The 16998-nt window shown below is 37.8% G+C and overlaps 3 protein-coding genes and 1 long non-coding RNA gene across 4 annotated transcripts in view; 1 reads left to right on the top strand and 3 right to left on the bottom strand.

Moving 5' to 3' along the window:
• Positions 1–7545: 7545 nt before the first annotated feature.
• Positions 7546–8337, bottom strand: LOC146719450 (uncharacterized). The gene is made up of 3 exons (XR_014926520.1): positions 8274–8337; positions 8002–8123; positions 7546–7637 (listed from the first exon to the last, which is right to left on the bottom strand). It is a non-coding gene; the product is annotated as an uncharacterized LOC146719450 (long non-coding RNA).
• A 3294-nt stretch (positions 8338–11631) lies between these two features.
• Positions 11632–13848, bottom strand: LOC114936252 (uncharacterized). The gene has a single exon (XM_029309397.2). The coding sequence runs from the start codon at positions 13846–13848 to the stop codon at positions 11632–11634; it is 2217 nt and encodes a 738-aa protein (XP_029165230.2).
• A 469-nt stretch (positions 13849–14317) lies between these two features.
• On the bottom strand, positions 14318–16291 carry LOC114933969 (uncharacterized). Its single transcript, XM_029306554.2, has one exon. It carries the CDS (start codon positions 16289–16291, stop codon positions 14318–14320), a length of 1974 nt encoding a protein of 657 aa, XP_029162387.2.
• A 577-nt stretch (positions 16292–16868) lies between these two features.
• Positions 16869–16998, top strand: part of LOC146719449 (uncharacterized) — a 29394-nt gene continuing 29264 nt past the window's right edge. The window contains exon 1 of the mRNA XM_085490145.1: positions 16869–16888. Coding sequence (XP_085346271.1) covers positions 16869–16888 — 20 coding nt within the window. The remainder of the gene's footprint in view (positions 16889–16998) is intronic.

Here is a 16998-nt window from a genome sequence, read left to right as displayed (position 1 = left end):
TAGCAGTACTGCTACATTTCTTGGATTAAACATTATCTAAAAAAATTATTAACATTATGTATATTTGTTTTATAAATATTAGCAAAAAAATACTTATTAGCAACAAAAATATTTTATTATTTAATGCGTATTAATAATTTGTTATGTTTTCCGAGTTTCATGAAAAATAGAACACTGTTTTATCACATAATTTATAATAACTTAAATAAAGTAATAAAATATTAATTATAATTTAAATACATTAAAACAAAACAGATAAACCGCAATTTTGAATAAAGTGTATGTAAAAGCAAAAAACTATAAAAGTTTTAAAAATCGAAAAAGTACATACATACTGTATTGTTGTGTGCGTGGGACACAATTGTTTTTTCAGGATAACGGCTAGTCTTGTTAATTAATTCGAGCACTTGTTAATTATTTGATAACTGATTTGTGACTGTCCGCCGCTTCTAGGCGGTGATTTTTAGATCGCGCGGTTGCATGACGCGGTGGAATAAAATCATCAGTTATTTCTAAAGTGGCGTGATCAAAATGCAAGCGAAGGAAGTCCAAAGACTTTCTTCCTCGCATTTTATTGCAATTCAGCGCTATTTCGAGAGTGATTTCTTTCTCTATTTGATGACTTGGCCGTGTGATACTGGCTGTATCAGCACTTCGGGCAACTGACCTTCTTATCCCGACGCATTTTTTCGCTCGCTTTATAAGTTATAATCCTTTTAATTATTTTATTATATATATAAATATATTTACTATCGCGCTCGCGTATATTCGATAGACGCTTTAATAGTAATATGTGTTCCACTGCATGCAGTTGTTAATAAAATAATATACGAGTATTGCACCAACTCATTTCGCGAATGCGACATCTGTTTATTCATAGAATTGAATCTATTAACCTCGGCATCTGATCAATAATTTTCCTTGTCCGACTAGTTTTATTTTTCATGCATTAAAAACATTTCTTTTCCATATAAATTATATGTATATTTATTGTCACATAATATATATATTATAATTATATATATTATATAATTATATAAATTATATTTCTAAATATAATTTCTATAATTTATAAAAATATATTCTCATAAATTATTTATTGCTAATTTATGGTTGCTTCTGTGAGTTTGCAAAGAAAAATAACTGTCGCTGTAAATAACGAGCGTCATGAGGCGGATAAAGCGGGCGTATAGTAGTGTATAGGGATATTTTTAATTTATTTCTGAAAAATGCGACTTCGGAATACAACTTTATTATATATGATTGAATTTGTCGTTAAATGAGCTATAAGTTTTGTTATGAGACAAATTTAAAAATTTTCAAACATTGAAAGGGAGGGGGGGGGGAGATTTCGAAAAATATGACATTTTCGACAAATCTGATTACATGATTTTGAAGTACATTAAAAACCATAAAACTTTTCTTTATATCTCTTATCGCTTCGACGGAATTTGCTGAGAAATGAAAAAATCGATTTTTTTCAAGAAGGTGTTTCACCCCCTTAACGGCCAAATTAGCACTTATAAAAAAAAACGTGTCTTCTATTTTGATCTAGACTACAACATATTCAAAGCTCATTAAAATCGGAGGGGGACACTTCCGACCCTTTCCTTGTGAGTCAAATGCCGCCTTCAGATCCATGAAGGCCGCTACTACCTTACCTCCCTTCCTATTCACTTTTTTATTCACCAGGTAGTTGAGTACAATAGATACTATCTATTACCCCCATTCCCTTCCTAAAACCTGTTTGACTTTCCGGTATCATATTCTCCTTTTCTATTTCCTCCTTTAATCTTTCTGTTAAAATCCCCACGTATATCTTGTATAACGTTAGCATCAATGTTACCGCTCTGTAGTCTTCCACCTTATTCCCCTTCCCCTTTTTTATCAGTGGCACTATTATCCCTTCTTTCCATCTCTCCGGCCCATCCTTCCCCTCTCCAAACTCTGTTGCACATTTCCCATACCCATTCCTCTACCTTCTCTCCTCCATATTTCCATACTTCACTCGGTATCCCATCCTCCCCCGCTGCTTTTCCTTTCTTCATTTTTCCCATTATCCTCTTTACTTCCCCCCTGCTTATCTTCTGTTCTTCATCCCTCCCCCTTTTTTCTTTTCCTCTTCTTACAACTTTCCCCTCCACCCCTCCCAATAAGTCCATGAAGTATTTCTTCCACTCCCTCGCCTTTATCTCCTCATTCTCCCTTCTCTTTTTTTCCTTTCCCTGTTTATAATTTTCCATACCTCTCCTTCCGTTCTTGCCTCTATCGCCTCCTTGTACCATCTCATCCTCTCCTCCTCCCTTTTTCCTTTACACATTAGCTTATATTCCGCCCTTACTTTTCTGTATCCTTCTCCTCCTCCTCCTCTTTTCCTCCATTCCCTTAACTTTTTCCTCACCTCTTTCCTCTTCTCTTCACATTCCTCCCCCATCCCACCACCCTTTTTTTTCCCTTCCCCACTCTCTTTTTCTCCTTCTCTCAATTCCTCTTCTATCCTTCCTATTTTTTCCTCTAGCTCCTCTTCTATTCCCTCTTTCCACCCTTCTCCCCATTCTATTTCCTCTCTTACTCTTTCTCCTCCCCTCTCCGTCCATCTCCCTCTTTTTCTTATTCCTTTTCTCTCCTTCCTTTTTTTTTCAACCCCTTCTCTTCTTTCTAACGTCACGATCAATGGGTGATGATCCGATTCTATGTTATCTCTCACCTCCATCCTCCTTATCTTTTCCTTTACTCTATTCTCTCCCACCACGTAATCGATCACCGATTCCCCTCTTCCTCCTGTGTACGTATACTCCCCCTTCCTATCCCCTCTTATCCCTCTATTAAAAATTCCCCAACCCACCTCTTCTAGCTTTTTTATCAGCTTCTTTTTCTCCTCATTGACTTTCTTGTCCTTCGATCTTCTTTCCTCTTCCTCCTCTCCTCCTATCACTCCCCCCCTTCTCCCTGTTCTTGCGTTGAAATCTTCTTCTACGATCGTCCATTTATTTTCTTCTTTCTCTTCCATCCATTCCTTCATTTCCTCCATTTTCCTCTCCATGTCCCCGTTTATGTATATACCTATTACCCTCCACTTCTCTCTTCCTACTTCTATATCCGCCATCATTATTCCCTCCCCCTTTTCTCCCATTCTTGTTACCTCGATCTTTCCCCTCTTCTCCTTTACTCCCATGATCATTCCCCCCATCGGTCTTCCCTTCTTCTTTCTCTTCTTTGCTGCTTGCATCTCCCATTTATATCCTTTCGGTAACTTCTTTTTAATCGCCTTTCACCCTCTTTCCTCTATCCATGTTTCCATCATTACCACCACCTCCCAACCTTTTATTTCCTTCCAGAATTTTCCTTCCTTGCTTTTCAGCCCTGCCACATTCCAGAAACCTATTTTTCATTCCTTCCTTATTTCTTCTCTTTTTTCCTTTCTCTCCTCTTTCTTTCTCATTCCTGTCTCTATCTCCCCTCCTCCTTCCTTCTTTCTCTTCTTACTATCCCTCTTTCCTTTCCTTCTTTCTTTTTCCCTCCCCTCTTCTAGCCCTTTTTTTCCTCCATTCCTTTTTTTTGTCTTCCTACCCCCTTTTTCCTCCTCCATTTTCTCTATTCCTTTTCTAATTTTTCCTTTCCAGTTCTTAAGTACCCCTTCTTCCTCTTCCAATCTCCACCAGACTTCATTGATTTTAATCCTTTCGTAACTTGTCCATACCTTGTTTCCTTTCCTCTTCTCTTCCTCCGCAATCTCCATTAGTCTCCATTTCATCTTTCTTTCTTCCCATGTTAGGTCCTCCTCTATCCTCACCCTCTTTCCTCTTAACAGCTTCTTTCTCTCCATTACTTGTCTTTTTTGTTCTCTACTGCCTAGCTTCACTACCACCATTTCTCCCTCCTTTCCCTCCTTTTCTTTCAGCTTTCTTATCCATTCGATCTCCGTTTTTGCTCCTATTTCTTTCATTATTTTCTCCACTCTTTCCCTTATATCTTCCTTCCCTTCTTCCATTCTTCTTATTACTATGTTATTTCTTCTTTCTTCTCTCTCTTTCCATTCTAATTTCTTTCCTATGTCTTTCATTTTCCCCATTATCGTCTCATTTGTCTCCTTACTCCCTTCTTCACCCCCCTCTCTTTCTCTTTCTTCCTTCCTTTCTCTTTCCTCTGTTCTTGCTTCCAAATCTATCACTCTTTTCTCCAAGCTTTCTATCTTTTTTCATCTCTCATCTTTTTTCTCTCCATTCCCCCTCCTTTTTCCAAAATTCTATCTTCAATTTCCTTATTTCCTCACCTACCTTCTCTGTAATCTTCTCTCCTATCTCTTCCATCATCCTCCTTAACTCTTCCTTTTCTATCCCCCCTACTTCTCTATTCAGTCTTTCTGTCTTTTTACTTCTCCTTAGTCCTCTTTCTTCTTCATCCTTATCCTCCTCTCCTCCTTCCTCTCTTTTTCTTTTCATAAATTCATCTATACATCCCATACTACTCCTCCTCTCTTTCGCTAACTCATCTACTTTCCTATAAATGATATATGAATATTCCTAATATTTAAAAAAATATGAAATATTCGGAAATATTTATAAAACATTTGTAGGATTATTCAAGAATAATTATAGAAGTTTCTAGGAACATTCAAAGCGGGACATCGCACATTCCTTGCACATTCATAGAACATTCAAAAAATATTCCATGCTGTATGGGCAACGTCACAGTACTATATAAAACTATTATAATCCTATATAAATGTATTATTTATAATTAAATATAATTAATTTCTACATAAAAATGTTTAAAATGTGCGAATATATTCTAAATTTTTTAATGTAATATATGAATTATTGATTGTGCCTTATTTCATTAATTATAGCAATATCAGATGGATAAGCTTTCGCTAGCATTTTATTAGGCATAAAATAATTACCTTCATAACTACAAAAATATTTTCCTATCTCATTGTCGTCGTCGAAGATCCAATGTGGTGAGTTATATTTTGATACATTCTCTGAAAAAAAATTTAATATTTTATACTGTCCTAATATAAAAGATTGTAGAATATGTAATTTATAAGAATTTTTTGATAATTTTGTTAAACTTTTAATTAACTTTTTTTATTGCCTATATTTTATGCAGAGTATTTTGTAATAATATAATAATATAATAATATAATAATCCTCCCACACCTTTTGTGTAAAATCCATTTTCAATATTTTACAACGATACCATGCTTTATATATTTAATACTGTATAGTCTTAAAACTGATATATAATATATACCTTGTTTTATATAACGGTACATCCTATGACAATAGTTCTTGTCATCATAACATAAAATTACGTAGTATGGATTATGTATCTGACACGTAGTATCTGCACATTGCAAATTTCTACATAACGTTGAATCAAGTGTCAGGTTAATGTTTAATGATGATGGATTATAATAAGGATTCCAACCAATTATAATTCCAATGTGATTTGCATTACATGTACACTTATACGTTACTATTGTTCCAATCACAAATTTTATTTTTACCGACCTTTCTTCTGGAATTGTTTTTATTAGACTATCATAAAACCGCTGTAAGAACAACACAATATTATAATTCAATTATTAATATTTGTCTTTTTAAGTAATTTGTAAATTTATTTTTGTTTAGCGATTAAATTTTCTGATTATATATGATCAATATAACAGTATATGCAATAGATATAGTAGTGTAAGTTACCATTGTGCTTGCGATAGCTATCTTCTCTCCATTTATCATACGCTTCAATATTAATACATCGTCGACATTTGACTTGTCTCTCAAACAATCTATTAATTTCTCTATTATCTAGAACAAAAATACATATTAAATATATCTTTAAAAATTGAATAAAAGATATATTATAAAAAAACTGTTAATCTCGGCTCAAATTATTGTGTTACAATAAAAATAAAATCTCGACGGCAATCGGAGCCTGTGCGGATGACATGCACAAAATTAATAAATTAAAATGAGATCTCAAGTCAAACTCATTTATTAAATTCTAAACGTTTCGACCCACTTCGGGTCTTCTTCAGTAGCTGCAAAATACAAAGAAACAAAAAAAAATAAAAGATAATCGGTACAATCAGAAAATTATAAAACTCGTATACATACAATCCGCAAATAAATTAAATATCATTCTCCTCCCTATTCGAACCGTCCGGCCGTCGGAGTGTCTCCCTAACGGTGACCATCGTCAGGAAGGAAGCAGAGCAGTGACTCCCTTACCAACACTAATCAACATAGTATAAATTAAACATGTAAGATCCCCAAGAATTATAAATTAAAAACCGGGAAGAACACTCACCCCGACAGCAAAAACAGAGAGAAGACGATGCTACACGTGACACATCACTCTAACGACTGTGCGGTATTCTACCTCGACACAGTCGATACATATATACGCAAAAAAAAAAAAAAACAAATATAAAAATAAAATATGAAAATAAAAATAAAAACAACTAATACTTATCGGCACTCATGTCAAAGGTCTAACGAAAAAATCCGGTTATGTATAATCACAAAGCTAGATTTTGGTAAATTTTTCAATTAACAGATCAAAATTCTCGTTTAATTTGTCGGTGTCGCTATGTAAATTTAAACTATTCTTCTGACGCTTTATGTGGATCATTTCGGATATCAAACGTTTACCTAAAAAAGGCTCCTCGTCCAAGACTTTTACATCCTCCCAATTAAATTCATGGTTCAATAATCTATGTTCCGATATGACTGATAATTGTGACGCGTTTCTTTTTATGTTGCTGCGATGTTCTTTCATCCTAGTTTTCAACAATCTACCCGTCTGCCCTACATACGACGCATCACAATCCATACAATCAATTTTATAAACTACATTATTATGGAGTTCCCTTGGTAACTTATCCTTGTGTACTTTGATGAATTTACGGAGACTGTTAATTGCTGTATAGGATGGAATGACATCCAAATCACGTGTAATGTCCTCGATTCTCTTTGATACATTATTAATATACGGAATATTAAAGTACGAAACTTTTTTCTGCGTTGGAATCTTGTCATTGCATATATTTGTTCTATTGTTATGCAACTTATTATTGTACCGGAAGAACACAATTGTTGGACACAGTTTTAATTGGGGCGCGGTCAAACATTTGAAGAATTGGATTAAATTAAACAAGAGCCTGATTAGATTAAACTTGCGAATTAAATTTCTAAAAGATTGTTTAAATCAGGATGTTACACCGTCTCATCTTATATTTCTTTCTCGTTATATTAATAATTTATATCATTATAAGTCAGTATTGAAACACAAATTTATTATAAGACGTACTATTAAAGACATTTTAAGAAATGAATTTTGTGCATGTCATCCGCACAGGCTCCGATTGCCGTCGAAAAGATGTATTATTTAAAAAATAATTTTATAAAATTTGAGATAATAGAATATGAGAAAAACTATATTTTTGACAGAGCACATACAATTTATTACTTATTAACATCAATAAAGTCATATACATGTATAAATGTTGACTAACCAGAGAAAAATTTGTTTCATCAATACTGCAATCATTCGTCCTTGTAACATAGTCCAAAGAGAATTTGTCGTAATTTAGTTTACAACACATATACCCATCTTTATTTGTTGTATTACTTAAACAGTAAAACATTAAAAAAATAAAAAGGTATACACAGACAATACATGTACACATAATCAATGATAATTACTTAAAAAGAAGCAATAATGCGGATAATAATTAAGACATTTATGCTTTATAAATAAATTAAGTGTATAGGATAAAGAAATTTGGAAGACAAATATATAAATTATTTAATTTATATTCAAATTATAATCATGTTTATTATATGCAAATTATAATTATAGAATTTGTGCATGTGTATGTGAAAAGAATAAAATTAGAAAAATTGAGATGGTTATCTCTCTTTCTCTCCCCCTTCTCTTTCCCACCCTTTCTGTCCCCTCTCTCCCTTTCTCTCAAATTAAATTTATACTTACTATTTCGGTTTCAAATATATTCGAAGCTCTGTCTCTGTAATTACAATTGAGTATATCCCAAATCTGCGTATTATACTGTGACATATTGTTAGCAAAAATATACTTTGACTGCCTGCTTTAATCTATAACAAAAATAAGAATGAAAAATTTAATTATATTTTAAAATACATACCTACATATGTAATTATAGCATATACTACAATAAAATTTAGCATAGTGCGTTATAATTTATTATATGTAATAACTTACATAATATAAGAAGTAATACTTACATTATTTACATCATTTATTAAGAATGAATCGAACCATAACTGATTTAATTTATGAAAATATGAATCTGAAAATATAATTCTTTCGATTGTAACAAAAATTTGCCGTATTTCTTTCTTATTCCAATAACTGTAATTTATATTATTGTTTTCCCACGAATTATAATTCTCATTAGCTCTCGTGAATATTGCGTGCATTGCATTTCGTTCCCCAAAAGCTTGCAATATATTTTGTGCAATCTTATCTAATAAAGTTTTTAGGTATAGATAAGAAATATATTTTTCAGGTCTGAGCAATTGCACCGCAATATTAATTATTCGTTCTAAAAATTGTTGGTACTTGGGTTCATTTTTAAATTGCTTACATTTGCTCTTGATACGATTATATTTTAGTATTGGAATAAAGTATAGACTGTAATATTTTTGTGTTAAATTTTGGCCAGGTTTCCTGAAAAATTTACATATTGTTAAATATTTAAATTGTTTAAATATATAGCTATATATTATAAATATAGATTTATAATATTATATGTTACGTATATGTATAAATATCAGTATAAAAAGTTCATTAAGTTAATTCGGCAGTAATCACGACGGAAATCGCGGATTCTTGCGGAAAAGAAATTTCTGAAGGCAGATCGCGGGCGCGAAGCGGGAGCGAGGCGCACGTGGTCGCGAGGCACGGCGCGTTTCCAATACGCGTATTCTCACGCGGGGGTGATCTCGCGGCGAGAATGAGTGTGAGAGCGAGAGCGAGGCTGGGAACTGGCCCCGACATTATCTTGGGAGAGACGGAGCGCGCTTCTATCTTTTGCCGGTGACAGGATTGATTTCCGAATTGACGGTATCTTGTCAGTGATGCGATTTCTCAGCAGAGGCAGAGTACCTTTCTACCTCGTACTCTGAGTACCGGTCCGGAGATCTGGCTTATTCAGAATCAGAAAATGGATCTCTCGCCTAGAATCTAATCTCGCTTTTCATGCCGCCAGAGATAGATCTGCGGCGAATTTCAACGTGACGGCGGCGTTCAGCCGACTTCGTTAGCCGTTGGGTGCGTTCGGCTCCGAGCTGTATAACAGTATACTAAGCCGTTTTTACGTCTATTATGATAAAAGATTATAGGGCGCTTTTGCGCTTGCTGCATTGCCCGACCGGTGGTTGCCGGGTGCAACCTTCCGATGGTCAATTGGGAACGATGGGAGGTGGCATCATTACAATATTATATTACGTATATGCATAAATATTAGTTCATTAAAGTAGTAAAGATTTTATTAAGTTATACCATGCAGGTTGTGAAAACATTCTTTTAGATTCATCTAGAATAAGATAATATTTTCTTGAAGACACGTTTGCTAAAAGTAATTTTGAAATCAAGTCTTCCTTAACATTGTTGTTGTTTTCATCTATGTATATTTGAAATATCAATTCCCACATTTCTTTCCAATGTTTTATATTTGCTTTTAATTGTTCCTTAAAAATTAGTCGACTATGATCTTCACTATTTATGCTGTTATAAATATTCTTTAAAACAGGCCACCTAAAATTTAAAATAAAAACACAATAAATATTTTCTGTGATTCTTTAGGAGTTACATGGACATAATACTGGAATTAACAATAATATATACACTGGTAAAAAAAAATTAGAAAAGCCCTTAAATATCCATTTCTAAAAAAGGCATGCTAAGTCGATTCTCGAAAGTCTCAAATGCATTGTTACCACTTTTCCGCGATGCTGATTGGTTCTGTCACAGCGTTTACTTTGTGAGCGACTGTCATTGCATATTTTGACAGTTGTACACGTATCGAGAGGTTATAGTGTAGTGACAGTATATAATGTATATTAAAGGATTTGGTGTATCTAATAGTTAAAATCTGATAAATTAGTGTTTATTAATTTTGTGATTGAGTGGTTTCGATTACACAGTTTCTCAGTTTCTTAGAAAAGGAAATAGAAATTCGGTAAATTAAAATTATGTATATATAGAAATTCGGGTAATTTAGATTTTTAGATTATGTACATATTTCCATTATAAGATATAATACCGAATTTGAAATCAATATATTTACTAACATTACAGATGTATTATCTATGTTAAATATAACAACAAAGGAAATCGATAACTGTAATACTGACAACAAGATTTTGAAGGAGACGATTGAAAATTTAAATAATAAACTCTTAATTTAAATAATAAATATAGAAATAATGAATGATTTAAACACAAAATCGCTATGTACGATTAGCAATAATATTAATACTGAAGACAGTTATATTCCAAAAAAAGTTTATAAAACGCTTGATACTTATTTAACAAAACTTGTAGAAAGAGATGGAATGTACAATTCTGGAATTCAGTCATCATGTCAAATCAATTTTTCTTTCAAGAGTAATAACTGTTTCGTGAATTCTCTCGCGTGTAAAGTCCCGGGTATAATTTTGAATCTCCACGGGCGACGCGAGCCGAAGCACAGGCTTCTAGTTTTTATTTAATGCAGCAGTACGGGCGCGATGGTATGAGAGAGTTTGATTGAAATAAACTGTAATGACTTGATCCTCGTATAATATTGATTTATTAAGATTATGCGCGACTATGTATTGCGATGCGCTCCTCGAGACATGAAAATTAGCAAGTGACCTGTGCGAATTTATTTCAGGCCGCACAGGTAAGCCTTCGTTGTCGATCCGAAAAAGCCCGATACATCCCGGAATCCCGCGATTGATATTTTGACCGTTCATGTTCATGTGATTGACCGTTTCTTCGTTCACGTGATAAGACCAAAACAAAGTGAGACAATGATGCGTATATATATATATATATATATATATATATATATATATATATAAAGAAAACCGTGTCTCTCTTGTCTCGACCAGCACATCCCAACAGATACATGTCCAAACATCGTGCAAATTCGTGAAATATAATAACATGGAATAATAATTCTAAACACCGGCCGCCTTGGAAGACGTCGTCTTACAATAATAATAAATAAACTCGGGTTCACATACATGCGGCAGGCATACAATATGATTGATACGTCGTCAAATAACAGTACAATAAATATGTATATTAAATAATATGTTTTGTAACGCAAAGAAAATAAATAATATATAATGAGTAAAGTGTAGTATAAATGATAAGAGTCGTCCTCAATTCAAATATCTAAAGCGATTTAAATAATTTTGTCATTAACGCTATTTGATTATTCAGCGCGGTTCAAACTTTATAACTAATTGCAAAAGAAACGTCCTGTTTTTTTTGTTTTTTTTTTTGCATTCATATAGCACGTTCATGTTATGAATGTAGTACAATTGATTGTCAAGCAACAAAAAACAATATATATATTTTTTACAAATGCTAATCTTCTAGAGGCAAAATTGATAATTTTGAAAGAGGCCTGACAAATGATCCTTTGGCCGTGATTATTGTGGCTGTACGGGCGATGCCATCAGTTCCAGGATGAATTTCCTTCACGCGGCCAAGCGCCCACTGCAGAGGCGGAAGGCCCGGTTGCATGACTAGCACCATCTTGCCAACGCCCATCTGCTCTCCCTTGTTGCTAGTCCATTTCTGCCGCTGCTGCAATTGATTTAAGTATTCGCGGCTCCAACGACTCCAAAAATGCTGGCGGAGCTGCTCGACTCTCTGCCATCGCATCAATCGACCTTCCTTAATATCAGTAAGGTCATGGCATGGAAAATCACTCAATACCTCGCCAACCAGAAAATGCCCCGGCGTAAGATAGGCTAAATCATTAGGATCAGAGCTCAGCGGCGTCAACGGACGCGAATTTAATACAGCCTCTATTTTGCACAACGTTGTCTGCAACTCCTCGAAAGTCAGGTGTGAGTCGCCCGCAACACGCTGTAGGTGATATTTCGCAGATTTTACCGCGGACTCCCAGAGCCCGCCAAAGTGCGGCGCTCCAGGTGGAATAAAACGCCATGATATTCTGGAGTCGCGACAAAACTGTTCTATTTTTTCTTTGGTTGATGACGCGCCACGAAACGCGTACAACTGTGCCAATTGGCGCGAGGCCCCCTTAAAATTAGTTCCATTATCGGAAAATATAGAAGTCGGGCACCCCCGCTGAGAAATGAAACGCTTTAAGGCCGCTAGAAAAGCGTCCGTCGTCAAGTCACTGACTACTTCAATGTGTACTGCTTTCGTAGCGAAGCACACAAATATACAAACATAAGCCTTACTATTTCGAGCATTTCGCCGCTTGCCTTCTTTTATAATGAGAGGCCCCGCGTAATCGATGCCGCAATTAGAGAACGGCCGCGAAGGTGTCACACGGGGCGCAGGTAACACCGCCATTTTCGCTTCCGATATCGCCGGCCTGCATCTAAAACAAACGAGGCACTGTCTAATAACCTTTCGTGTGGTCGAGCAAACCGAGAGAAGCCAAAATTTTTGTCGCACCGCAGCCATAGTGCCCTGTAATCCAGCGTGCAAATTGCGTGTATGTTCTTTCTTTATTACGAGCTGAGTGAGCCGATGATTCTTTGGGAGCAAAATTGGGTGGCGGGCATCGTACCCTAATTGTGATTTTTCGAGCCTCCCACCGACGCGAATCAGACCCTGTTTATCCAAGAACGGCGATAATGATTTTAATGAGCTAGCGGAAGTGAGAGCGTTTCCCTTCTTTAATTGCCCGAACTCGTGTGAAAAAACTTTCCCTTGCACCAACTTGCAAATGTTTTCCAATGCGGCCGAGATTTCCACGTGCGAGACGTGAACGCCCACGTCTCCCTCGGATCGCAGACGCGGTCCAATAAATCGCCTGCAATATACAACAATTCGGCACAATTTATCTAGACTCGAACATCTAACTATAAGCTCCGAAAAAGGGTTCGGTGCCACCACGCCAGCGACAGCAGCAACTATCCGCCGCCTCTCCGGCATCTCGGACTCCGGGACATATTCGCCAACGCTTGGCCACGACTCCTCGCTGCTCTTTAAGAACACGGGACCTCGCCACCATAGCGCGGCATTCCCGATGTCATGCGGGTGGACGCCCCGAGATAGCAAATCCGCAGGATTTTCGGTTGTCGGCACGTGCCGCCAATCCAAACCGGAAGTTAACCGCTGTATTTCTCCAACGCGATTTGACACAAAAACCGACCATTTTCTCGAGCACGACGAAATCCATCTCAGCGCGATCGTGGAATCCGACCACAAAGTATACCGCACGTCCTTTATGTCAATAGATGAACGCACTTTGTCCAACAATTGTGCCAGCAATAATGCCGCGCAAAGCTCGAGTCGCGGAATCGAAATCACTCTGAGTGGGGCTACTCTTGTTTTAGAGCACAACAGATCAATCTGCACTTCGTTCTCATCTACTTGTCTTCGAATATACAAACACGCGCCATACGCCCGCTGGCTGGCGTCACAAAACCCGTGTATCTGAACGCAAGCCCCCTCTTGATTTCCCCCTATAAACCTCGGAACGCTTAAATCATTTAATTCTCTTAATTGTCTCTTAAACGCGGACCACCTTGCATGCATATCCAGCGGAATCGATTCATCCCACTGTATTTTTAATTGCCAAATCTCCTGTAACAGCATTTTTGGTATGATAATAACCGGACCGATTAATCCCAACGGATCAAATAATCTTGATATCTCCGACAATATTACGCGCTTCGTTATCTTGTGTGAGTCAGTCGGCAATTCAATCGCGAACCGAAAGGCATCCATCGACGGATTCCAAAGAATTCCGAGGATGCGTGACGTCGCGTCTCTATTAATTTGAACCTCGGCGTTATGTTTATCATACATATCATTTATCAATACTGATTCGTTTGAATGCCACTTGCTCAGTTGAAATCCGCCGCAGGTTCAGAATCTTTACGATCTGGTTTTTCAACGCTAATGCTTCCTCGATTGTGTCCGCTCTCGTTAGCAGGTCATCAACGTAAAAATCGCGTTTCACTCGCCGGGATTCCCGCGGGAAATTCCTCCGTGTACATCTCGGCCAAAAATTGCAGCGCTCTAGTAGCTAAATATGACGCGGCCGTTGTACCGTATGTCAACGTTATTCGTATGTTTGCACGCTCTCGGTGGCCTCATCTCGCCACAGAACACGCTGCAGTCGCGTCTGCTGCGGATCGACCAATATCTGCCGGTACATCTTGGCGATGTCTGCGGAGAATACGAATCGAAAAATTCGAAACCTCGATACAATGGAAAATAAATCCTGCTGCACCGTCGGCCCGATCATAAGAGCGTCGTTCAAAGAAACCCCTGTCGAACTCTTGCATGAAGCATCGAAAACCACCCTGATTTTAGTCGTTTCATTTGACGTCTTTAATATACAATGATGCGGCAAATAGTACGTCGGCAATCCCTTGTCTTTGTCATTTTCCTCCCTTACTAATTTCATATGCCCAAGAGCCAAGTACTCGCGCATAAATGCCGCGTATTGCGATTTTAATCCCGGATCGCGATTCAGCCGTCTTTCCAGCCCGCAAAAACGCCGCATTGCTATGTCTCGCGTTTCCTCGAGATTCTCTAATTTCTGTTTAATAATCGGAAGCGTGACTATTATCCGACCCTCTTCATTTCTCTTAGTATTATCGAGAAAGTGTCTCTCGCAAAAACGCTCCGCGCTAATGTACAAATCCGACGGCCGAAAATCTTCCTCGATCTGCCAGAATTTGGCTAATTGATTTTGCAAGGCGGCATCCGCCACCGAAATGTGAAACGCTCTCACCTCGCGCCCGCGGGCGTCACGAGCGGTGACCTCCACACGGCCGGCGACAATCCATCCGAAAAGCGTTTTTTGTAGCGTGGGATGCGATCGAGAACATTTCAATCTCCCCACACAAAGCAGCTGCCAAAATATATCGGCGCCTATCAATATATCGATATCGGAGCATTTATGAAATTCCGGATCAGCTAATTTAATCCCATTAGGTATATGTATCCTTTCTCGATTAATAGGTGCCGCAGGTATCCGATCGGTTATGCGGTTCGTCAAAACGCACTCCAAACTCGCGCAGAAGCCGCTCAAACGCGAATGTAATTTTACTTTCACGATCTCGTTGGCGTCGCTTGTCATGCCATTTATTCCGGTGATTCTAACACTACCCGTCGATGGCTTTAAGTTTAATCTCTCGATGCAATCTCGCGTTATAAAATTCGCTTGCGAGCCGCTGTCCAGCAAAACCCGACATGATTGTCTCGTTCCAGTAGCATCTATTATATACACAATTGCCGTTGAAAGCAATACATGCGCGTTCCACGCGGAAGACACCTGAGTCATAACTATTTTTTCTTTTATCGTCTCCGGAGACGGCTCACCTTCGGCCTTTCCCTTTTCAGTAATGTCGCCCGAATCCGCCTGAAGATGAAGCATCGAATTATGTTTGGCTTCGTATGTTTTACACGCGCCCATTTTACATTTTGCGGCATAATGATTGCCCCCGCGAAGACAATTTGCGCATAGCTTGCGCTTCCGTATTTCCGCGATTCGTCGAGCGACCGGCAGTTTAATAAACTCACGACAATAATAAATGAGATGTTTTCCCTGGCAATATTCACACGACAAAGAGGCAGTCGCGACGTGAGCTGCCAAACGCTTTCCGGCGGGCTGAGTTTGTAAATTTCCGCGATTCAACGATTCTAGCAAATTGCATCTGTGCTCCAAAAATTCCGAGAGCTGCTTGAACGCGGGTAACTCTGTTCCGGTCAACGACGCCCGCCACTCTCTATCAGTAATCGGATCGAATTTAGACGAAACTAAGTATATAAGCAGCGTGTCCCAATGCTCCGTGGGGCAATGCAGTGCCTTCAATGCTTGTATGTGTTTCGCGGCATTGTCCGCCACCCTACGCAGCTCAACAGCATTTTCTTTCGCGATATTCGGCAGCTCGAACAGGGCGCGTAGATGCGTATGCACTATAGCGCGTTTGTTATCATATCTCTGTTTTAATAATTCCCAAGCTACTTGATAATTTGAATCAGTCAATTCCAGCAATTGAATTATAATTGCTGCCTCGCCTGTCATAGATGCTCTCAAATATTGAAATTTTTAGAAGCCGCTCAAGGACGGATTATCATTTATTATGGAGTTAAACATTTCATAAAAAGGAAACCAATCCTCGTATTTTCCCGCGAATTTTGGTAGATCTAATTTCGGTAATCGCACTCCGCATGCAGAGGTGCCCGACTCGCCGACGGATACCGGGGTAGACACTGCGGAGCGGCTATTGGAAGGTACGCGATTATATCCCGCAATTTTGCAGCGCAACGCTGCCATCAATCCGAAAAACATTTCTTCAAACGCCTCGCGATCTCCTCCCTCACCGTCGCAGATCGCCTCTATCTCAGATTGCCAGTCATTATACTCCTTCCAATAGCTAGCTAATTTATCTTTTCTTTCCTCTAAATTTGCTACCGTTTCCGGCGTCAATTGAGTCACCGAATCCGCGTATGTTTTTATTCGGGTACACGCAGCCTTTATCGACGTACGCTTTCTCTTTAGTGCTAAGAACTGATCCGAATGAGCCATAATCCACGCAATATATCGCTATCGCGCACAATATATCGCCACAATAACAGTTTACCCGAAATGCGAAACGGAAATGAACACCCCGATTGGCAAGTGAGTAATTTTCCTACCTTGACCGTCAATTTGATCGCTCAGCTAATGCCTCATTGACCGCCTTTGGTTGTTCGTCCGCCAGTTTCTCTGCATCATGGATCGTCACACGG

This window comes from Nylanderia fulva, unplaced genomic scaffold (assembly GCF_048542155.1).
Source record: "Nylanderia fulva isolate GAGA-0341 unplaced genomic scaffold, ASM4854215v1 Scaffold98, whole genome shotgun sequence".
Lineage (NCBI taxonomy): Eukaryota > Metazoa > Arthropoda > Insecta > Hymenoptera > Formicidae > Nylanderia > Nylanderia fulva.
This window is presented reverse-complemented; position numbering and strand designations above follow the sequence as displayed.

Bases quoted from the DNA above. Each gene is read 5' to 3' on its own strand.
- LOC114936252 (XM_029309397.2), bottom strand. From the start codon at position 13,848: ATGCTGTTACAGGAGATTTGGCAATTAAAAATACAGTGGGATGAATCG.
- LOC114933969 (XM_029306554.2), bottom strand. From the start codon at position 16,291: ATGACAGGCGAGGCAGCAATTATAATTCAATTGCTGGAATTGACTGAT.